Here is a 23,420-nt window from a genome sequence, read left to right as displayed (position 1 = left end):
AAAGTTTATACTTTTATAAATGAAGAATATCCAGTTAAAATGCAACAGTTGTTCCATGTTAAACAGGTATAATTTAGATGTATGATATTTCCGACGGTGCCCAAACGCAGCACAGGACTTTGAGATGATAGGTTGTTGTGTAATGTGACACGGCTTTGAATAGTACGCTGTATATCATGGGGAAAAGTGACAGTAACAAGTGTGCGAACTGTGCAGTAAAAAAAGATGTAGAACATATATTGTTACATTGTGACATCTATAAAGCAGAAAGAGAACAACTAAAGGCTAAAGTCTTAGAGGCAGAGAGGGAATGGAGTGTGGTTGGTGTTTTGGGAACAAAAGGAGAGGGAGTAAGAGATACCAGAAAGGCACTGTTTAAATTCTTGAGTGAAACTGGGGTAGGAAAAAGAATTTAACATTAGGTCAGGAAAGAACATAGATTTGTTTTTTGTTTTATTTATTTATTTAAATTGTATTTTGATTAGAGCATAAGTTAAAGAGTTGGAATGATGTAATGATTCATACTCATGTACAGTAGGTGGCGGTATGCACCTTTTAAGTTGTTTGCAATCCGCCAAAAGCAAGAGAAGAAGAAGAAGTTGTGTAATGTGGGTGAAAGAGGAGGAGGAGGTGCATGGAGGACGTCAGGCGGTGACAGAGCGAAGAGGACTCGGACAGGTACGGTGCTACTTCTCTTCAGGTGGTATAGACATGCTGTATGATATTAATGTTTCATATGCAGACGCTGGCTGTGTTATTCCTAGTGTTGGTTGAACCTGCATGCTGTGAACCTGTTGTGAGGTTTTCAAAAGACACTCATAACTAGGAGACCTGTCAATTCAAATGTAATATTTGTTGCGGCTTTTCAAAAAGACAATTAATTCCCCCTACCGTGAAACCTTATGCATAAAATATAGAAATATGTATTTTGAAACTTAAAGGAAACCAGCGTTCATGTTGTTAAAGGGAAGTTCGGTCTTCCGCTACTTTACTGTATGTACACACCGCCGGGAAAAAATTACTTTAAATGCTACCGTCTTTTTTGTTTGAGTTCATTTTCAAGTTGAATAAGCAATACAGTAAAACAATCAAAGCAATATATAGGTCAGTATATTTCGAGGCAAATTCACATAAAACGTGAATAATACCAGATGAACATAAAAAAGTAACATTTTCTTAGGTAAAATCATGAAATTATGAGCAGTCTACTATTAAGCTCTTCTCTTTTTGAGATTAATCTATTTTAATGCAAGGCTTCTCGTCTGATTTCATTCAAGCTCACTTTAAACACTTTATAAGAATTCAAAATGGTGTATAAGAATGTCACAACATTTGATGTGATAACAACATAGCAAATAAACCGTAGGGTTTAGTATTGGTGCTTTCACAAAATATTTACCCAATGAGATTTTTGATAAATAAGTATCAGTAATGTGATTTAATGATAAAGTGGGCACAGACAAAAACATTTTTTTTAAATAAAATGACATCTCCCTTCTGTTTGCAGCCTTTAGAAATCAGAAAAAGACAACACATATGTCATATTATAGTGTTTGGACATCAACAATCTAAACGATATCCAGTTTCATATCATATATTGATACAATGTAGATATATTGACCAGCCCTTTCTTTAATGGTGTATATCACACACTGGTTAATGTTTATAGAGACAGATTCATGACTTATGAGAGCCAAAATGATAACTTACTGGGTTTACTGAACTCAAATTCTTGTATTGATGATATTGATGTATTTTTGTGTGTTTTATTTTTGAAAGGGTGTGCAGCCATGGAGATGATAATGATATCAGGATGTATTCTGGTTCTCCCAGTCCTCGCGTTCATCTACTCCTTCATGTTCTGGCCTGGATCCCTCCTTAAAGCTTACAACTGGTAAACACACTCACACACACTGGTTAGACTGGTAATAGTCTGTTGATTGTAGGGCTGCTCGATTATGGCGAAAATCATAATCTCGATTATTTGGGTCAATAATTGATATTACGATTATTAAAAACGATTATCCATTTACTTTGAAAACATCAATTTATTGGAGAAAGAAAATGTGAACAGTATGTTTTTAACAGTTGATTACCCTGAACTGTAAGTATAATTCAACTGAAAAACCAAGAAAAAAATTAATAAATAAGAAAAAAAAAAGTAAAAAGTCATAATACAAAAATAATCGTTTTATTTAGATTACGTTGTTTTCGTAATCGTTGCAAGCCATAATCGTAATCGCGATTAAAATACGATTAATTGAGCAGCCCTAGTTGATTGTTATGTTATTTAACTGCCTAGGGACTGCAGATGGAAATGAGCTAACAGCTAAATCTGACATAACTAAAAAGGTAAATAAGAACATTTACTCATAAAAAAACAGCATACAATTTAGACATAATGCATCACTAAAGATGAAACCAGTGGAATAACAATTTGAGGGAAAACAAAAAGGAAAAGTTATCCAATATAAGAAGTTAAGAAAAGAAAATCATAAACATGAATCATTTGTGTAAGAGAACTTTGTCTACAACAGTTAAATATTGCTCTATGAAACAACATTGATTATTACAAAAATAATGTTATATTTATATAATAATATATTCACATGGTGGCGATTTTTTGTTGTTGCAGAATAAGTCCTTTTACTTGGGATACTTTGATCACATGTTGCTGATAATTGTGTACTTATTATATTACCCCAGTGTTTTCAACCATTTTGAAACCTAGGGAAAGCCACACTTATAATCAAAGGAGCCTTTTGTTACATTTGGTTGTCTGTAGTGGCAACATATTTTCACGTGTTGTGGTTTTTGTCATAAATTTACTTTTGACACGGTGGTGGATTTTTTTCATTAGACAACCTAGGTTGTCAAAGAAAAAAAGCGGAGCTAATGTTGCAGCCAAATGCAGTTGGAGCAAAAAACAACAAGATGAAACTGCTTCATTCCGTATTTGTACAGGTTTTAATCAGGGGTCCTTCCAAGATCTGATAGTAACCTGAGGATTTGTTAATTTTTCCAAAACCAGCACCTCTGTGTTCGAGGGTTGCGTCATTGGACACATTATGTTTAAAGGACGACCATCCCATTCTTGTGAACATAGTATCTCAGGATTGCCTTCAGGGTATTATTCACATACATCCTCTTGGACTCAAGGTCAAACTGATTAGATGTTGGCAGTGAAACGTCAAATGACAAGGTCACTGTAACATCATAATGTTATTTAGATAAAACATCTGAATCAGAAATCATTCATTTGTCCAATAGCGGGGAGGTTGACATTGTCACAGCAATGGGGCAGCGCAAACAAAAAGCAAGTACAATTTATAAAATGAAATAAGTAAACAACCATGGTTAAAAATGAGTAGCAGTATTTAAAAAAAGTAAGTAGCCAGTAACAACATAATACATATTTGTAAAGTATATATTGCATATAGCAGTGTTGTTACAGTAAAGTTAATTTTCTATTGTTTTTTTTTCCATTTATCTTATTATATATACATATATACATTTTTTTTATATTACTTGTTTTTGTATTTTTCTTCGGGTAAAGAATTTCAATTTCAATGTCTATAACTCAAAGTTAATTTGTTATCAACACATCAGAGCTACAGTATGTGTAAGCATAGTTCAACCACATCTCATCCCGAGGGTAAACATTTTCTTTCCTTCCTTGCTCAGAGGAGTTTCCAAAATCACCCCAAAGATACAAATTAAAACTTGAATGTTTGTGAAGTTGCCCATGGACATGAAGCCTTCCTCTGCTCGCCTACCACAACCAGATGATGGTGTTGCACATATTAAGCTTCAGGTGGTTGCTTCTCCTCCATGTGATAGGAAACTATAGGCCTGTCAGCCTTACAGCAGTAGTATGCAAACTCCTTGAATCCTTGGTGCGTGATGCCGTCATAGAACATCTTGACTCAAACAACCTATTATCAGACCGCCAACACGGCTTCGTCCAGGGCAGATCCTGTTCAACCCAACTCCTGGCCTGCCTTGACATATGTTCTCGTACACTTGACGAAAGAGGAAGTCTCGATGCCATTTATTTGGATTTCCAGAAAGCATTTGATACTGTACCTCACAAAAGATTACTGAATAAGCTCTATGGGTATGGTATCCGTGGAGACATACTCACCTGGATCTCAGACTTTCTCAAAAACAGGCGACAGAGAGTCTTTGTTAACGGGAAACCATCTGGATGGTGCCCAGTTCTCAGTGGAATTCCACAAGGTAGTGTCCTGGGTCCTGCACTGTTTGTCCTCTATATCAACGACCTACCCGATAATGTGAGCTCCAGGGTCCAGATGTTTGCAGATGATACTAAAGTCTTCAAGGAAATTAAGTGTAAAGAGGATGCAGAAAAACTCCAGTCAGATCTCAGAGAAATACAAAGATGGTCCGAGTGTTGGCAGCTCAAATTCAATGCAGCAAAGTGCAAAGTAATGCACTTAGGTTTTCTGAATAAAAAATACGAGTATAATATGGGTGATAATTCAAACACTATAAACCTATCCGAGACTCAGAATGAAAAGGACCTTGGTGTGAATGTTGACAATACCCTGACATTTAGTGACCATATCCGTCGGGCAAGTAACAAAGCGAATGGTATCCTAGCAATGATCCGCAGATCATACACTTATTTGGACTCTGACGTAGTACGTAGTTTATACATCTCTCTTGTACGGCCACTCCTCGAGTATGGGAATGTCGCTTGGTCCCCCATGTACAAAAAGGATGCTGAGCTCATCGAGAAAATACAGAGAAGGGCAACGAAGCTGGTCCCAGAACTAAAGGACCTACCATATCAAGAAAGACTGCAAAGTCTTAAAATCCCGAGTATGTATTATAGAAGGGCGAGGGGAGATATGATCGAAGTTTTCAAATATCTCCACAACATCTACAAAACATCATGCCCACTACAACGGGATTATAACACCAGGACTCGTGGACACTGCTTCAAGTTGAAGAAACAGTACTCAAGACTGGCTATCCGCCGCAACTTGTTCAGCCTGCGTGTGGTTGACTTGTGGAATGATCTACCAGAAAGCGTTGTCACATCCAAGACGGTTAACTGTCTCAAATCCTGCCTCGACCACTACTGGTCAAACATCACCTAATATAAAAATACCTAATATAATAATATATTTTTAAGTTAATATTAACATTTCTCATTTGCAACATAATGAATTATATATTTAAATAAATAACAATAAGTAAAACATATTATATTATAATAGGCAAGGCAAGTTTATTTATACAGCAGCTTTCAACACAAGGCAATTCAAAGTGCTTTACAAAAATGAAAGACATTCAGAAAATGGCATTTAAAAGCAAAGATAATAAAATAAACATTAAAAGAAAAAATACATGGATAAAAGTTACAGTGCAGTTTAAGATGTGAATAGTTCAATTAAAAGCAGTGACAAAAAGAAAAGTCTTCAGCCACTAGAGTGAATCTGTCCGGATGAAGCCTCTGAAATACGCTTTTATTTTGAAAGAGCAGATATGTTGGTGTGCCTTGGCCTATCGGACTTTGTCAAAGCTGTAATAAAGGAAACAGAATACTTGTTGGTCGGATTGGCAGTGCTCTTTCACCCAGTTACACACGCACGCACGCACGCACGCACGCACGCACGCACAGTGCTGAGTCACAGTGAGGTAATAGGGGTTTTTGTGACGTGAATAAAATGCGCGGTTACAGAAAACTGTGACATTGAATAAAATGTAATCAGGCTTTAAATGATGTAATCACAATTTGACTAACAGGAAAAAGAAAAGATGATACAGGAGAAGTTTAGATTTCCTCATAGATACTAGGTACTTGTGCATTTCTTTCTTTCCTTCTCTTTCTTTCTTTCTGTCTTAACTTTTGTCTAAACTCTCTGTATTTCATGTGTTCCCCCGTCACTCGTTTCCATGTGTTTTATGAGTGGTAATGTCGTTTGCTTTTTTGCTTGTGTCTTGTCCTGTTGCTGTTGTTTTCATGCTACATCAGCAGAACTAATCTCCCCTCAGGGACAAATTAAGAACTTGAACTTTGAGTTGCTGTTTACTGCTAGGTCTCCAGCTAGAGGGGCAGATTCAGATGACAGATAATCTCTGCCTGTGATCCTCCTCAGGTACATGCGTCGCAGGCTGGGGCTGGTGATCCGGTACTGTAAAAGCGGAAGTTACCGCTTCTGTTACAGCAGCCGCGGGACGCCGGGGGGGGCCACGCCGTCGCTGCTGCTGCTGCACGGCTTCTCCGCCTCCAAGGACATGTGGCTGCCCATCGTCAAGGTATCATACACACATACAGGGACACAGTTCTTTCTCGCACACACAATACAAAAAAACAAGTGCACACTAAGCATCTTTCTCAAAAGCACAGCTTTTAAAGGACCAGTGTTTTGTACTGAAAGGGATCTATTGGCAGAAATGTAATATGACAAACATAACATGCTTTCATGAATGTTTTTGTAATTTTAGTCACTTGGAAATAAGCTACTACCCCCTTTTTTCGGCGGCAGTAGCTCTGTCTATGGGGACTAGGCTCGGAAAATCCGGAAACCTTAACACCTATAAAAAAACCTCAGATTAACCACAACTAGTTTTACCCCCACTTCCTCCAGTAATTCCAGCACAGATTTGTACAATGAATTGTATTGCAGTTAAAAGGCAAAGAAAGCAAATGGCACAAACTACATGTATGGCACTGACTGGACACCACTAGACATCAGTAAGAACCCACACTACCCCGCTGTAACGGCACACCTGATCCATGACTAATGTTCTGCACTTGTTTGCTTTAGGTGTGGTGAAAACAGGGGAAAGGCATTTTGCTAAAGCATGTGTCAGTTTGTTGAAATGGTTTAGTATAGAAGTGATAGTGGACAGTCACCACTGTAGGAGCAGATGGAGCTAGCACACATTATACAGAGGGCACTCACAGAGGCTCTCCGTAACAGCGGCTTTGTAGACGCTTTAGCTACGTTTTGGAAAATTGTCAGACTTCATGCTAATAATAAAGAAATCTGAAATGTTAAAAATAAAGTAAAAATGTCCCCCAATGTCTTTTACCAGTTTGTCATGCATGACATTATTACACAATTTCTCCACTTGTTTACTTGTATTTTGGGGGGGGAGTTAAAACAAATACACGTAATCATGATGAATTACATGTTACTTGTTAGACGCTTTTATCCAAAGCGACTTACATACTCAATACTGTGGGCAATCCCCACAGGAGCAATTTGGGGTGAAGGGTCTCAGGGACACAACTACATGCTGACTGCAGTGGGGTTTGAACCTGTGACCATCTGATCCGAACACCAAGGCTCTATCCACTGCACCACACGCCTTCATCACAGATAATTTGTGTGATAAATGGAATTACATGTTTGAATCCATTTAAATGGGTTTCCCCCGCAGAAGAAAACCCATCTGTTCTCCATGTAAACCCATAAGCATTTATAACGCTGGCCTGGAGGCTAAATCTTCTTCACAGGACGTCAGAGAAACGTACCACGTTCACACTTGGTCAAAGAAGTTCTCTATATGATTCATGTTAGAGAAGCAGAGATATACAAAGCATAGCTCCCGGGATAGATATTTATAACCTGGGAATAATCTAATCAAATGATGCATAATGTTTTCCTGATCTTAGTGTTTTAAACACTGCTAAACAAAGGGAATTGTCTACTGTATATGTAATTAATTCAATTGTTTGAATTGTATCTTATTTTTACATATTTGATAAATGTTTTGTCCCGTGTGCATCTTGTTTCTGCACTCTATATTTCATTATTTATAAAGTATTATCTTTTCATTTATTTTATAATTGGGTGCGTGTGTTTTCTCTTCCAGCATCTCCCCAGAGGCCAGCATGTGGTGTGTGTGGACATGCCCGGACACGAGGGGACAACTCGCACCGGGGCCCAGGATTACTGCATTCAAGGCCAGGTCGCCAGAATCCACCAGGTGTGTGTGTGTGTGTGTGTGTGTGTGTGTGTGTGTGTGTGTGTGTGTGTGTGTGTGTGTGTGTGTGTGTGTGTGTGTGTGTGTGTGTGTGTGTGTGTGTGTGTGTGTGTGTGTGTGTGTGTGTGTGTGTGTGTGTGTGTGTGTGTGTGTGTGTGTGTGTGTGTGTGTGTGTGTGTGTGTGTGTGTGTGTGTGTGTGTGTGTGTGTGTGTGTGTGTGTGTGTGTGTGTGTGTGTGTGTGTGTGTGTGTTACAACCCACCTTAATGTCATGCACAGTAAGGAACAGATACCCTTCAATATTTCTAACGCCAGGAAAGGAAGGAAGATCTACGGGAAATAAAAATAGAATGGGACGTATAGATAGATATCGACCCCTAGTTTGTGTGCCGTAGCTGGAGTCAGGACATACTGTTGTTAGCTTAGCATAACAACTAGAAGATTGGGAAAACAGCTAGCCTGGCTCTGTTATAAAGATATACCTATCAACACTAACGGCCCGTCCACACAGCAGCTTTAGACGATTCTTCCACCGCTTCCAACGCTTCTCTGCCAAGCCCCCAGGAAGTGCGCCGGACTCAGATGAAAATATTCGTGCCGGCCAAACGGCGATACTACACTTCCGTTTGGTTGTCAGGCCCGGAAACACTTTTTCCCATTGACTTACATGGGGAAAGAGTGGTCTGTAACTCGTTGGATAATTTTTTTTAAACTAAATAAACTACCCAGTATGAACACTTGTATAGCCCTTATTAAAAACATTCGTTCCTCAAGTTGTAAAAATTAGCTAATAACGTTATTCTGAGAGTTATTTCCCTCTGCATTATGAACGCGCATCTAACCCACGGGACCGCGCCGCCCGGCACGTTCATGTTACGTGTCCCGACCAATCAGAGCACACTGTGCTCACAGGGAGGGTGGGGCTGGAGCTATTGGAGCTACAACGAGCCGTTAAAGGCAGAGAGTGAAATTCAGTGAATACACGTAGTTTACAGAGATGCTGTATGAGGAACCAATGTGAGTTGCGTTTATCTTTACCCATGGATGCACAATAAGAACGGACCCATATCGTCTTACTGCCATCCCACGGAGCTGTAATAATGAATATATTGCACATGTTTGCTGTAATTCATTATCATACATGGGCTGTATGATTAAATCTTGTACAGTAAATGTTGTATTAAATAAAGTTAATATTACCGACATTATTAACGTCCCTGTAGCTTCGTATTGCACTAAGAAGCTTATTGCACTGTATATAAATGTGTATATATATATATACAGTGCAATAATAATTTCATGCTAAATGAAGCTCTGTTGGATATCACTAGATCCTGTTACAGCGTAATATAAGTACATAACGATTGATGTGTACATTAGCATCATTACTAGCTAGCCGCTAGCTGCTAACTGCCGCCTCGTTCATATCAAATCCATGATAACAACATCCATTACCATGCTGTCATGAACGCGCGGTGCTATTACGTGTACGCAAATTGACGTGCTTGATGTGAACGAGCATTTTGGTTAAAGTTGCGCATGCTCTATGAGTGCACATACGGGTACTTCTTAGGCATGCTGGGTAATCTGTGACGTTTCACTCTCTCAAAAGTTGGGCCATTTTATCATCATGCGCTAATGAGCAGCTCTCATAGGAATGAATGAGGCCCCGCCTCCCACGCTGTATCCAGTTCTTATTATACATCCATGGTCTCTGCCCATTGACTTTGAATGGGGATGACGTCACTTTTCCTCGCTTGTCGCCGAACTGCATTGTGGGGGAGCGAAGCGAAGATTTCCAGGATTTCCAGGATGTTCAGGATTCAAAAGTTGAGCAATGTTCAACTTTTGAAGCTGCTCGCAAAAAATCCCCAAGCTGTCAGACACGCCCAGCTCCAAGATTTTCAAGATTTGTTCAAAGCTGCTGCGTGGACGGGCCGTTAAAGTCACTAATAATCAGATATGGTCTTCCACGTGGTCCCCTCTTAGATATGGGCTTGCAATCTGGTATCTGATCACAACGTTTTTATATAGTTTAATGCCCAGAAATGGGGCGAAGCCTGCGAGCTAGTTCAGGCAGTCAACTCGAGCACTTATGCTGCATTCATACATAACGCCCCCTTGCCACTCTACAACCAACCAAACAGAGTCTCCTTAATATGCCGCTCTATTTAACCTGCCAGATCTCTCTCTATGCATTGCTTGCTGCTGCTATTGCTGCAGCTACCTCTACGTCGCTGCTGCTTGCTGCCCCACCACCACCCCAGCTTCCACCTGTAGGCTCGGGGGTTAGTTATTTAATCATCACTCATCGTGCTATATATATCTATGGAGTGATGAGGCCCAAGCCTAGACGCTAAACTCAACTATATGCTGCTTCTAATAAACATGTTAAAGAAACACGTGAGTTGTCTGACTGAAATGTCCTAAACAAAGCAAAATGGACTACAGGGAATAATATCTCTTCAAATGGCTTCATAGAATCTTAATCTGTAATAGAACATACATTATAGTCCATATATTTGTCTTCTAAATTGCACATTTTGAACATGTAAAGTGGCACATTTCTATTGCATTAAAAGAGAAGACAATTAATGATATGGTATTCTTCTTTATTACTGTTTTCATCCACTTCACACCTGTGCCCACTCTCTGTATCCAGCTGTAGAGGCTGCACTGAGCAGACAGTGATCCCCTCTGTCTTTGTGTCTCTCCCTGTGCAGTTTGTGAAGAGTATTGGTTTGGACAAAAGACCCTTCCACCTGGTGGGGACGTCGATGGGGGGGAACGTCGCTGGAGTGTACGCTGCCCATCACCCTGCTCACCTGTCCGGCGTCACCCTGATGTGTCCGGCAGGTAAACTCAGCACACATCTGATCTGTGTGATTTCTCCAGGATTCAAACCCCATACTGATCGGTGTATGTGAGTGACAGAAGCTCTCCTCCTCTCTGTCCTGCAGGTCTGGTTTTTCCCACAGAGTCTGAGTTCATCGTTCGCCTGAGGGAGATGGAGAAGACTCAGCAGCAGGGGTCCATCCCTCTGATCCCCACTACTACTCAGGAGCTGGAGTCCATGTTGAAGCTCTGCTGCTACACCCCCATCAGCCTCCCCAAGCAGGTACAGAGACAGCCCTAGGTCCTCAGTCCAGATGTGCACAACAACAGTTTCTATAGATCTCTGCAGCTACTATTGGTCTACTCTACAACTATTACTATTGCTGCTGCAGTATAAAGTGTCTACCAAGACAGAAAAAGAAGATTGGATTTGAAAGTGTGTGTGTTTTATAAGTAAACTGTGGCAACAAAAGTTGATGATTCTGGCAACTTGTCTTCTTTATCAAGAATGTTATGAAAACCTAACCTCCTGTTTCCTCAATCTCAATGACGTTCATTTATTTATCCCCTCTATTTATAACATATCAATACACCCCGCGAATCTCCACCCAGATTTAAAGTCACACTCACATAAACTGAACCCCATGAATTGGACCCTCATACAACCAGCACAAACCATGAGTTTACAGCACACATACTGCCTGTGCTGCAGCACCTCTTTTCACCCTCTGTCTGAAACCAGAGCCCAGTCTGCTCTACGTCTTAGAGATGTCCCGCCCCTTAGTTTATTTCGGAAAATGTGTTGGAATGCTAGCCAGTCCTCATTATGTTACAGAAGTAAACAAAGCAGTCCAATGGAGGTGTTTCATGCAGGGGGGGGGAGTGTGTGTGAGAGAGACTCCCTCTGGAGGGAACACAGGGATTGTAGCCTTTGCAGACCATTTACATGCACACAAACCTGTAGAACACTGCAGGGAAGGGAGAACCCCCCAAAGCATAATAGGGCCCCTTTAAACACTAAAGGGCTGTTAAGTAGAGGAGTCTCTGTCTTCAGCTTTGCGACAGACTTTTCATTTCTTTGTTGCAAACATGCTTTTTCATATCTGGCGTAAAGGAACCATTAGCACAGTGCACGGTGTACCCATTGATGCGTGTTTGTGTCTCTATTTAATTGTGTGTGTGTGTTTTAACAGCTCCTGCGAGGTCTCCTTGACAACAGGGTGCCCAACAATGATTTCTACAAAGAAGGTCAGTCTGCTCCTCTCTGAACTCCTTCTCTCCTCCTCCACTAAGCAGTGCACGTTTGAAAAGAGTCTTAAAAAGAGTCATATTCCAACTTAGGAAAAGTTTAATTCCCTTCTTTTTGCATTAAAACGACACACATTTGTTTCTGATTTGCAAATTCTGAATACCGTGCTTCTTCCCATTTATTGCTGGTCAAATGAACCGTAACACTTCCTGCAAAGGTTGTTTCACATTCAAAGCAGCTCTAGAAAATAATCCTTCCCATCTCCATGGGGATCCAAATAAAGAATACCAAGTTTGGAGTTTTATTGACAACATTCTTTTAATTTAATCACCCAGGATTATTTGATGTCCTAAGTCTTTAATTATTGTTATTTTATGTGTTTTTGTAATTTGCTCCTTTTTAATGATTGTGTGTGTGTGTGTGTGTGTGTGTGTGTGTGTGTGTGTGTGTGTGTGTGTGTGTGTGTGTGTGTGTGTGTGTGTGTGTGTGTGTGTGTGTGTGTGTGTGTGTGTGTGTGTGTGTGTGTGTGTGTGTGTGTGTGTGTGTGTGTGTGTGTGTGTGTGTGTGTGTGTGTGTGTGTGTGTGTGTGTGTGTGTGTGTGTGTGTGTGTGTGTGTGTGTGTGTGTGTGTGTGTGTGTGTGTGTGTGTGTGTGTGTGTGTGTGTGTGTGTGTGTGTGTGTGTGTGTGTGTGTGTGTGTGTGTGTGTGTGTGTGTGTGTGTGTGTGTGGTTCAGTGTTCATGGAGATCGTCGGGGAGAAGTCTCGCCACTCGCTGCAGGAAAACCTGCACCTGATCACATCCCCGGTGCAGGTGATCTGGGGGAAGGAGGATCAGGTACACATAAATCATTTGGAGCCTCGGACTCACCGACTGATCTTAAAACGCTCCTCACTGCCTCTCCTCTGCATCCTGTTTTATAGGATTTTATTTTCAACTCTTGGCCCTACATATTTGATCTCTTATGTGGTTTCCTTTAAACGGTCTATGTTTCTTTGATCTAAAGCGCTCTAATAGAATATATATATTTAAGTTATATAGAATATATCACTCTGGGTGGCGATAGCTCAGGGACTTGGCGCAGGAGCCAGTGGGTCTCTGGTTCAAGTCCCAGAACGGACCAAGGACAGAGAATCTGGTACTTTGCAGAGCACTAGCCAGTAGCCACTGCTTCTTTCCATATGCAAAAATAGCTACACAGTAGTAGATGGCAATGAAAATGTTAAGTCCTAGGCTCGTCCAACAATGCAACAAACAGCTGACTTGAGGTCAGGTGAGGGGTGTCCGGCACACATTTCCAAAAAGCATGTGCTGAGATGTTTAGTTAAACAAAACAAAACAAATGTAAACATCAACTTGACTTTCCAGAAATGTAAATCATAATCCAAATACAACGTCAACTGAATTTGTGATCTAATGTCTAGTGATGTGATCGGAAATGAGTTTTTTCTCCGGCATGCAAGCAAACAAAACCACTCCCTTGTCTATATATAAAGCCCGTGTATCCGCAGTTCCATTATGAAAACATGATTATAAAAAATGTAATTACAAAAAGCAGATTTCCAGTTATAAATGATCAGACATTTTAGAATCAAAATACTTTATTTATTAATTCATTTGTTTTCATTAAGATATTTGGTAATTAGTTATTTTATTTATTTATCCCTGGGAAAATGGTGTTTCGTGACAGTTGCTTCTATTAGATTTAATTTGACTAAAGTCTCTAAATGGCTCAACCAACCATGAGGAGCTGCTGATGGGCCTGCTTCTCCTCCAGGTGGTGGATGTGTCGGGGGCGTCGGTGCTGCAGGCGGCGCTGCCAAACTGTCAGGTGGAGTTGATAGAAAACTGTGGTCACTCTGTGTCGTTGGAGCGGCCCAGGAAATCTGCCAATCTCATCATGGACTTCCTGTCTAAGAAGGAAGTCAACGGTGGAAACGCTAAGAAACTTTCCTGAAGCAAGCTTTATAACCCTATGACCTCAGAATGGACGATGAAGGCTGTGAATTTGGTTTGATGCTCTTTTTTTGTTTGGTATAAGAGTTTTGCTATGACAGAGTTTATATCTGTAACATTTTAATATTCCAAATACTTTTTTGTTTTTGCATGTAACTCATAAACTGACCGCTGGGGGGCAACACATCTTTACAGCGTTACCATTTCTGTCAAAGAGTAGATAATTTATTCAAGATACCACTCCAGAGCAGAAGTCCCTTTGGTGTGTACATTATTATATTTGCTGAGAAGAATTACACAAGTCAAATTAAAGTTATTATTGTTGACTCAATTTATGCCTATTGTTAGATTATTGAAATTCTGCACTTTCTGAGATTGAAACATCATATTTGTATTTCTCATGTAAGCATGGTTTTTCATGTATTTAACACCATGCCGGAATGTTTGTTGGTTTTTATTAGATTTATTTCTAGATAGTCATCTCTACTATCCAATTTTCTTTCACAATATCATAAATGGATCGCAAATGTAAAAAAATGAAATAATAGCCATTGTACTATTTCTTAAACTATCAGCACTTTTTTAGTATACCTGACATTTACCACCTTTACTTTATATTTTGCGATTCCTGGATTTTGGACGGAGTGAACCATCTTACTATTGTGTACTCTTTGAGATATCCGTCTGTGATGACTGCGCATGCGCTGACTCCAGGGGCATGCTACACTTCACAACACGCTGAACTCTCAATGTGGATGTAGTCGGTGAGTTAAATGCTTAACAACTGAATTCTTAATAAACATTTATCAAACCAGAAACTGCATTTACTTTACTCTTAGGTGTTTTCAGCTGTCAGTGTAGCAGCTAGAAACTAGAGAAGACTTAAAAGCCAGTTCACCTAGTTTAGCTACTGTTTGACCTCCTGTAAGCTAGTTCTAGATTCAGGTTGTTGTTCTTTATACATATTGTTTAAATGTCTATAATTGCATTCATGTTCCTGACATTTTCGTGACGAAAAGGTTGTCTGTCAGACTTTAAATGCAAGGGTTATTTATTATGTCAGATGTTACGTTTAATGTAACAGCAAGTTTGAATTGTGGCTTAGCGGTTAGCTGGCTATGTTGTTAGCTAAGTTTATTATTTGCTTGTGTGAAAAAACATGTTTGCTATAAGAGTGCAGGAACACCATTCTAAACGTTTTTTGAAACAATATATTGTGCCCCTTTGTTGCATTACAACTAAAACCGGGGCTTTTATAAATCTCTTTCAGTCTCCTGACCTTCATAACCTAACATATGAAAACAGAGATATATGTAGGTGGGGTTTGTAATTTATTTCAGATACACTTTTTGTTATATTCCATGGAATGCTCTGAACATCCCGATAGCAATGAATATCTGAAGTGCTTTGACAAAAAATCCATAAAAAAAATTCATCTGTGGAATCCGTAGTACTGTAAAAAGCACGACCAATCATCTGAGCCGGCCCGGCTAAAAGTAACTGGATGGCCTACCTGCCTGTCAGCCTTCCTTCTGTGCACAAACTTATCTCGTGCCCTCATTGGTCATGTGCATGTTCGTGTGTGTTGGAGGAGGGGCTCTGTAAGGAAGTGGCAGATTTTTTCCGGTTGTGTATTTTCAAATTCTAGCGCACTCGAGCTGGTTTTTCCAAAATGACCTACCCTACCTTTAAAGATCAAATGCAAAGATTTTTTTTATAATTGCCAGTAAAATTGAAATCATATAGCTACAACACTATCTAAGATATTGCAGTATTAAAATCGGAGATAATATGCGTCTGGCAATGCGCAATATTTATTTTGTTCAACCCCAACACCAAGTCCGAAATCAGCCGCTCGTCTCCGCAAGATGGCGTCGCGTGACGTCAGAGTGGCCAAACATATTTCCACCTGGCTTATCGCTCACAGCTGCTTCCGCCGATAGTACAACTTAGTTTCGTTATCATGTCTGATTCTGAGTAGACTATAGACTAAAAGCTTTAGGAATCCAAACTATAACATATAAGTACCCTGTATCAAGATTGATGCAAAACAAGTGACATTTGACCTTATTAGAGAGGTTTAGAAAAATAAAGTCCAGGCGACCTCTGGGTAATTTGGGAACCATCAGTTCCATTTGAACTTTTTCACTGTAAAAATCATTTTATTACTTTGAATTATCACTATAGGTATTCATTCCATCCAAATACAACTGTTGTGAAAATAAAATAAAACATACTCTGTTATCCTCTTAGCCCCACGGACCCGAAATCGCGTCATTTACAGGAAACGACGTCTAAGGAACCTTAATATTTAATAAACTATGAATATTTTATATCCATATAACGGGAAAAAACTAATTTAACTGATCTTTTTCATTTATTTAAAAAAAAAAAACACAATGCTAACAGTGAGCCTCTGAATTAGCCCCGAGCGAAAAATGCTAACCTATTACTGCACCGAAAATCACTCCTAGCTCCCTTATTACTTATCCTAGCTCCACATCCAACACATTGTTTATGATCGTAAAGACACAGAATCTAACGGTGCCCACCTCAACACTGAAAGATACAAACTCGCGAGGTTATCAACAAAAACGTACATCAAAACAAGTGGCGCTAGGTACTAACATGAGCTAGGCTTACCTTCCTCTTTGTCTGGTCTAAAATGGCATTAAAACGATAAAAACGATGATGTAGTTAATCCATAGGTTAATATCCAATGGGGCTGTGTCCCCTTTGAAATGTTCTGATAATCTATAAGCAATAAAACTGCAATTCCGTTATCTGCTGTCCGCTCTGTGCTCCGTGCGCTTTGAAATCAAATCAAAATTAGTTTACCTCAATTCTTTGGCGTTTCTGCATTGCCCGGCTCTTTCGTTCTTTCGGTTGTTTTTTGTGCTCAAATATGGAGGGGACGGCTCCGGGTTTCAGCCTCCGATGTACTTTAAATGCTTCTCCACCAACAGACTTGACGATGGCAGGATCAACATCGTATGCATCAGACGCGAAGTGGTCAGAGCACAACTTGCTCCATTTTGTCGGCTGCCAGCCAACACGATTCACTAAAATAATCCAGTTTCGGCGGATGATTTCGTCTTGGGGAAATGAATGAAAAATTCTCCCAGATCCCGCACCGTTCGTACATCCGAAAGCACAACAATAACCCATGTTTTGCGTGATTTCGCGGATATAATTCAGAGTTTTCTGCACCAGTCATGAGCGAAAAACACCGCTGACATGTGAACAGCACACGAGACTGCCGAGTCGGGATATTTGGCCCAGAGACTGTTTGGCCACAATGACGTCACGCGCGCGGAGGCTGCTGGGAATGACATGTCAGAAATTCAGACGGCTTTGGGTCGAGTTTTGTATCAATAAAAAGCTTTTTTTCGGGTGTATTATCTCGATTTAAATAAAATAAAAAATACAGGCAGTCTTAAAAACAAAATTTCTATAAAAATGTAGCATATTTGGAAGCTTTGCATTTGACCTTTAATTGATCCTAAATAGGGAAATGATTGTGTTACAGCATGCATTACACTGGAGTAAAAACTACACAATAAATATATGGAATATCTGATAAACTATATATAAATATAAAGAAATAAGTTGGAATGCACTATAATATCAAACTAGTACTCTACATTGAGGTAGAGTGTAAGATGGAGCAAAACAGTAAAGTCTGTTTAAAAAAGAGAGGAGACAAAATACGAGTAATGAGTTTAGTAATAGGGATGCACTGTTTTACCCTTTTCACCTAAATAATACATTTTATTTTATTTAAATACCAAACTTAAGGTACCAGCCAGTATTGATCCTATACCAGTTATCACAAACTTCAATCTGGTGTGTTACTGGCAAACTTTTTGCAAATATAGTTGAATTTCTTAAGAACAGCATGTCACTGTAGTTGAATCAAACCTTTTTCACACCAGGACGTATAGCTTTAGTTGGGGACTATTTCCAGCTGTGGATTTAACCACACATGGTTCCCTAGTGAGCTTTTCCAGAAGTCACAGTCTACAAAGTGAAATGCATACATTTCTTTAAAATAAATCATGTTGAGTTTAGTTGATGACTTTTTAATCTTGAATGATTTGCTTTTATAGTCTGAGCTGATTACTATCTGTTGGAGTTCCCTGATGTTCCCTGATGCTTTAATATAATGAGCTGCGCCGACACAAAGGGCAAACCTGCGCTCTACCAACGGGTCGTGTTGAAGAACGCCTCGCCGTACCACTACATGAAGGTCTGCCTGTAAGTCTTTTTGATACTGTTTATAAATACCGATTTATTGTTTTATTAATTGGCTCTTCATTAACTCTTTAAAAATGATCATATTTATTTTTGTTTGAGGGTGCATTTACTGCATTAGGCTCAGGTAAAACAAAAAGTTTACAATTGGAAGCTGGGGGAAAGGGGGTACAATTTACAAGATAACATTTATGAGAAATAATCAAATAAACTCAAATATTATTTGAGATCAAAGTTGTAAATTAAGGAAATATTTCAAATGTACAGATAAAAGAAAATTCTGAAATGACAGTCACTAATTTACAAAAGAAACATTGCAAGGTAGGATCAACCTCACCACACTGCGAGAGATTTTATAAAAATAAAGAATCTGTTAATAAAGAGTAAATAAAGAATACATATATTAAAATAAGATGAAGTGCAATATAAGGTATAAAACATGTATTTTTATAAATTATAAAAACAATATACCACAATTTACTACTTTTATTTTTATGGTTAATTAAGTGGGAATGCTGATACAGCACAAAATTCTTTATTATTCTGCCGGGTTATTTTGCGCTTCTTCTCCCACATTCCACATCGCAGAAACTCCGTTCAAACATCAAAACGTTCAGCTCGGTCGGGAATCGATGGCTATTACTTTTCTTATTCATAACTTTCACAATTCCAGAGATACATCCCATAATTCATCAAATGTTTAACATGGAAGTCAATGGAGAAACTCTTCAGACTTGAACAATCAATACAACTTCAACTGCTAACTGCTCCTTCATACTTTCACTCAGAAACCTCATTCCAACTTTAAAATGTTACACAGCAGCAGCCGCACACCTTTAGTTAATCTGCCAAAAAGGCCACATTATTAACCTGAAAGTACACAAAAAGCACACTTCAGATGCTCAAGGTCCTTGAGATGCTTCACCCGTTGAAATTTCACCAATATCTGTTACGGTCCTTCAACAAAACGTTCACATGTAAGAGGTTTATCTCTCATTCAGAACAATGCAAATGCTCTCCTCTCACTGATTACTGCACATCACTATGGAAACCTTTGATCTCTGGACACAGTCATTAGCTCAAATATAAACACCTGTGTCATGGAATACGATGATGTCATAACTCCAACAGACATGCTCAGAGCAGCAGACTTCAGATAATGGTTAACACAGCTCTACATCAAATCTGATGTTACGTAATCTGGTGTTACTATGGCAACGCATCCCTCGCCATAAAACAGCAGCAGACTTCAGATAATGGTTAACGGTCCTGCCCTCAACAGCTCTACGTCAATTATGGGTTGTCATTATATGCCGTTTCCATGGAAACTCCCTCGCCATAAAACACGATGTAGCTCCAATGGACACGGTCCGGTCGTCCCACAATCTTCACCTGTATATCACCTCTCCATGCCTCAACAGCTCTACGTCAAATCTGACATCTCACCATATGCCGTTTCCATGGAAACACATCCATCGCCATAAAACACAATGTTGTCGTAACGCCTATGAAAAGGCTCAAAATAGCACCAGACTTCAGATAATGGTTAATGGTACAGCCCTCAACAGCTCTACGTCAATTATAGGGTGTCATCATATGCTGTTTCCATGGAAATGCAGCCATCAACGCATCTAAGCGTATTATGGAGTGTCATCAAATGCAGTTGGCATGGCGACAGATCATTCGCCATCAAGTTAGTTCAAAAGTTTCCAGTTTCCAAGCCTTTTTACTTTCTTTTCTTCTCTTATCACACATTCAAGCCCCCAGTGTTCATGTATCATTTCAATCTAAATTCTTCACTTTCTTCTTACACATGATTACATTTCAGCATAGCAGTTTAGCGTCAGCTTTTCAGCATAAAGCATTCCCACTAGCAATTTCTTCAGGAATTGCATTCTCTAGTTGCACTTATTGTTAGTTGCTTTGGATAAAACGGTGTCTAATATTGTGGTGTCTACAACATGATAATATAGTTGCATCTTTACCCATTAAATCTGTACCCTGATCCACATGATGTTTCTGTGTGTAGCGTTCTGGAGGATGAGTCTACCCGACTGAATGCGGTCGATCTGAAGCAGTTCATCATCTCAGGGCTGGACAGTCTGTATGGAGAGGTGAGCTCACCAACACTGGGTCGACGGTTCAATTCCCACAGCGGGATCTGCTCTGATAATCCATTAAATGCTGGTTCAAGTTTAAATGTACTTGTACTTTCTTTAATTTGGTTATTTGTTGATGACTACCAGTTAACCTCAGGAAATTATAATGGGTGTTTTCACTATTTACATTTTAAAATAATCATTTATCAAAAAAAGTTTGGGAGGTTTGTCTTAATGAAAAATACCTCTGAAGTTATATAATATAATTTATACAGATGTAGAATAAATACAATACTCAGTTTTAAGTAGAGGGCCTGTATTAACTTTTTTACTCAAGTCATATTACAAAAATATATTTATAGTACCAACAAGAATACTCATTATACAGAATGCCCCATTTCAGAGTCATAATTAATATATATTACTTAATTTATAGTTAGTGATATACACATTTGTATGATTTTCATGTTGTAGCTGATAAAGGTGGAGCTAAAAATTATTTTTTAATTTTTTAATTAACATATAACCAGGGCAATAAATGTAAGTAGTAACTAATAATGTAGTATATAAATAAATATAATAAACAGTGCAATATTGGCTTCCAAAATGTAGTATAAAGTAAAGTTAAGTACCTCAAAACTGTACTGAAGTGCAGTATTAGAGTAACTATACCTATTTAGCTTTTGTGTATGTGTTCCAGGTGGGAGCAGCGTTGAACTTTGACCTGTTGAAGTATGATGAAGACACGCTCACTGCCTTTCTGCGTGTTTACAGCAAGTGAGTTCAGCAGCAGCACAATGGAAAACACATTTTCACTCCTACACAAGATGTTTTTTTATATCTATATTTACGTGTGTTTGTGTGTGTGTTTTCAGAGGCTTGGTGAAGCTGTGGAGCTCCCTGACTCTGCTGGGCTCGTACCAGAAACAAGCCTGCGCCTTCAGAGTGCTGCAGGTCAGCACATCCACTCCAGATCAGTGTGCAAAAAGGACCTTTATGTTGTGCATTAGCTGCTTAGAGGCAGTTAGATATCTGAGTCGAAGTTAAAATGATACATCTTGGGCTGCACAGTAAGCTCTAGTAGAGAGCTAATAGTACTGAGGCTCCTTATGGCAGTGGATAAGGGTTAAAATCTGATCCGCAAACCTTACCAGTCCCTCTGTAATAAGGGCAAAACAGACAAAGAAAAAAATAAGAGGACGCAGCCTTGGATTCACCTTTATACTGTACACCTTTGTGTATTTTGAATGTTGATTTTTTGTATCCTAGATTTATGTCTAAAAATACAGAACCATCAATGCAATATAAAGAGACCTTCTTCTTCACTGAAATCCACTCAGGGATGAACCTCAATGTTTATATTATACTGCAAGCAAAACAATGTGTGATCACGTATTGTCGATTTATTTGTGCAAATTCAAGACTGCTTTCTTCTCAAGACAATAATCTCGATTTGAGCCATTGCATAGTAGGTTTTCAAATGAAAGGAATTTGCTTGGTGTATAATGCTGCATAGATGAACACAGTAGGAGAAATTCAAATGTTAAAAAATACAAAAAAGGTAATATATAATAAGTATATCACAAATGACTGTATCGCATACAGTACAATTTGGAAAGTGGTAGTATTGTGCTAAATTGTCTTAGGAATGGGTAAAAAAATTATATATATTCAAAAACACAATTATCTTTATCTGTTAACTTTAACCTACTCTTTGTTTTACTTAATTCTATTGTTGTAAATGTTATGTATACTGTTACTTTTCATATTTTATTCTTATTTATCTTTGATTCAACTCTTGCCTGTCCTTTCCTGTGTATCACGCTTATAGATAGATAGATGGATGGATGGATGGATGGATGGATGGATGGATGGATGGATGGATGGATGGATGGATAGATACTTTATTGATCTCAATTTTGGAAATTCGTGCTGTTACTGCTCTGACACCTGAATTTCCCTACAGGTATTAATAGATTTTTATTTAGGGAACCTGAAGTGGGAAAATAGGAACTATTTTTGTGTTTTAGGGCTCATTTCTCAACCTTATTTATTTTGTTTTGACTTCAGGTGTCTCCGTTCTTGCTGGCGCTGACAGGAAACAGTCGGGAGCTGCAGCTGGACTGACTGAGGATGAGTTTCCTGTGGAGCAGATTCTTTATTAACCCGAGGCGGCGGCGCTGCCTCTCTCCTCCCTCCTGTCGTCTGCTCCACGTCGGCCAGAAAGCCTCCCTCACCAAAGCGTTCTCTGCCCGAGATGTGCAGCTGTTCGCCGAGCTGACGGGTGACAACAACCCGGTCCACCTGGACCCCGTCTACGCCAGCACCACCGCCTTCGAGGCGCCCATCGTCCACGGCGTCCTCATCAACGGTTTGATCTCGGCCGTGCTCGGGACCAGGATGCCGGGCCGCGGCTGCATCTTCCTGTACCAGGAGATCCGCTTCCCCGCGCCGCTCTACATCGGAGAGGAGGTGCTGGCCGAGGCCGAGATTCGCAAGATCAAGATGTCGTTCGCCTTCATCGCCGTGACATGCTCTGTGAAGGACAAGGTGGTGATGGAGGGGGAGGTGATGGTTATGATGCCTGAGGAGCAGCAGAAGAAGGAGTGAGAGGAGGAAGAACATTATGTTATTTGCAGTGAATAAATAAAGTCTCCATTGCAGCACAAACAGTGCAGCCCGACTTCCCGAAATATTTTGGTTGCAGCAGTATTTTTTCATGACAGAATCCCCTCCCTTTTGTTTTTGTGTTGTAATTGATGTTTTTTTTGATCATGTGCACAGCAGGAAGTGCATTTGGATAGAGCAGCTAGAAGAAAGAGGCTTCAGTCGTTTCATTACATTTTTTGATGTTTAATCTGCTGTTTATTTTGTGTGAGATATTCTGTGTGGAATAAAAACAAAATCTTTTTTTATGACAAAGTTATCTTGAGTAATAATTACAACCCCCTTTTTAAAAAAAGACTGGGAAAACAATAAACACAAACAATATACTGCACAGCACAGAATTAAAACGTTTCAAGAATCATGAAAAACATCTAATAAAGTATTTATATCGTGTCTCAG

The 23,420-nt window shown here is 39.4% G+C and overlaps 3 protein-coding genes across 3 annotated transcripts; all 3 read left to right on the top strand.

Moving 5' to 3' along the window:
• Positions 1-272: 272 nt before the first annotated feature.
• Positions 273-14,332, top strand: LOC117537200 (monoacylglycerol lipase abhd6-A-like). Its single transcript, XM_034202354.1, has 9 exons — positions 273-678; positions 1,780-1,894; positions 6,129-6,288; positions 7,855-7,968; positions 10,688-10,820; positions 10,925-11,082; positions 11,993-12,047; positions 12,782-12,882; positions 13,823-14,332. Exons 1-9 carry the CDS (start codon positions 528-530, stop codon positions 14,000-14,002), a joined length of 1,167 nt encoding a protein of 388 aa, XP_034058245.1. The 5' UTR covers positions 273-527; the 3' UTR covers positions 14,003-14,332.
• Positions 14,057-22,700, top strand: rpp14 (ribonuclease P/MRP 14 subunit). Its single transcript, XM_034202362.1, has 6 exons — positions 14,057-14,765; positions 18,111-18,258; positions 20,285-20,369; positions 21,055-21,131; positions 21,230-21,308; positions 22,425-22,700. Exons 2-6 carry the CDS (start codon positions 18,167-18,169, stop codon positions 22,479-22,481), a joined length of 390 nt encoding a protein of 129 aa, XP_034058253.1. The 5' UTR covers positions 14,057-14,765; positions 18,111-18,166; the 3' UTR covers positions 22,482-22,700.
• Positions 22,209-23,276, top strand: LOC117537205 (hydroxyacyl-thioester dehydratase type 2, mitochondrial-like). Its single transcript, XM_034202361.1, has 2 exons — positions 22,209-22,320; positions 22,425-23,276. The coding sequence occupies exon 2, from the start codon at positions 22,488-22,490 to the stop codon at positions 22,962-22,964; it is 477 nt and encodes a 158-aa protein (XP_034058252.1). The 5' UTR covers positions 22,209-22,320; positions 22,425-22,487; the 3' UTR covers positions 22,965-23,276.
• Positions 23,277-23,420: the final 144 nt, after the last annotated feature.

The sequence above is a fragment of the Gymnodraco acuticeps genome, unplaced genomic scaffold, assembly GCF_902827175.1.
Source record: "Gymnodraco acuticeps unplaced genomic scaffold, fGymAcu1.1, whole genome shotgun sequence".
NCBI classification, from domain to species: Eukaryota; Metazoa; Chordata; class Actinopteri; order Perciformes; family Bathydraconidae; genus Gymnodraco; species Gymnodraco acuticeps.
Note: the sequence above shows the minus strand (reverse complement) of the source record. Positions and strands in the feature narration are given on the sequence as shown.

What these genes read in the sequence shown, in the direction of transcription:
- LOC117537205 (XM_034202361.1), top strand. Translation starts at nt 22,488, where the DNA reads ATGAGTTTCCTGTGGAGCAGATTCTTTATTAACCCGAGGCGGCGGCGC.
- rpp14 (XM_034202362.1), top strand. Translation starts at nt 18,167, where the DNA reads ATGAGCTGCGCCGACACAAAGGGCAAACCTGCGCTCTACCAACGGGTC. An exon ending in CACTACATGAAGGTCTGCCT is followed by an intron (nt 18,259 to 20,284) that starts GTAAGTCTTTTT and finishes TTCTGTGTGTAG; the next exon opens with CGTTCTGGAGGATGAGTCTA. An exon ending in TGGACAGTCTGTATGGAGAG is followed by an intron (nt 20,370 to 21,054) that starts GTGAGCTCACCA and finishes TATGTGTTCCAG; the next exon opens with GTGGGAGCAGCGTTGAACTT.
- LOC117537200 (XM_034202354.1), top strand. Translation starts at nt 528, where the DNA reads ATGTACAGTAGGTGGCGGTATGCACCTTTTAAGTTGTTTGCAATCCGC. An exon ending in AGCGAAGAGGACTCGGACAG is followed by an intron (nt 679 to 1,779) that starts GTACGGTGCTAC and finishes TATTTTTGAAAG; the next exon opens with GGTGTGCAGCCATGGAGATG. An exon ending in CAATGATTTCTACAAAGAAG is followed by an intron (nt 12,048 to 12,781) that starts GTCAGTCTGCTC and finishes TGTGTGGTTCAG; the next exon opens with TGTTCATGGAGATCGTCGGG.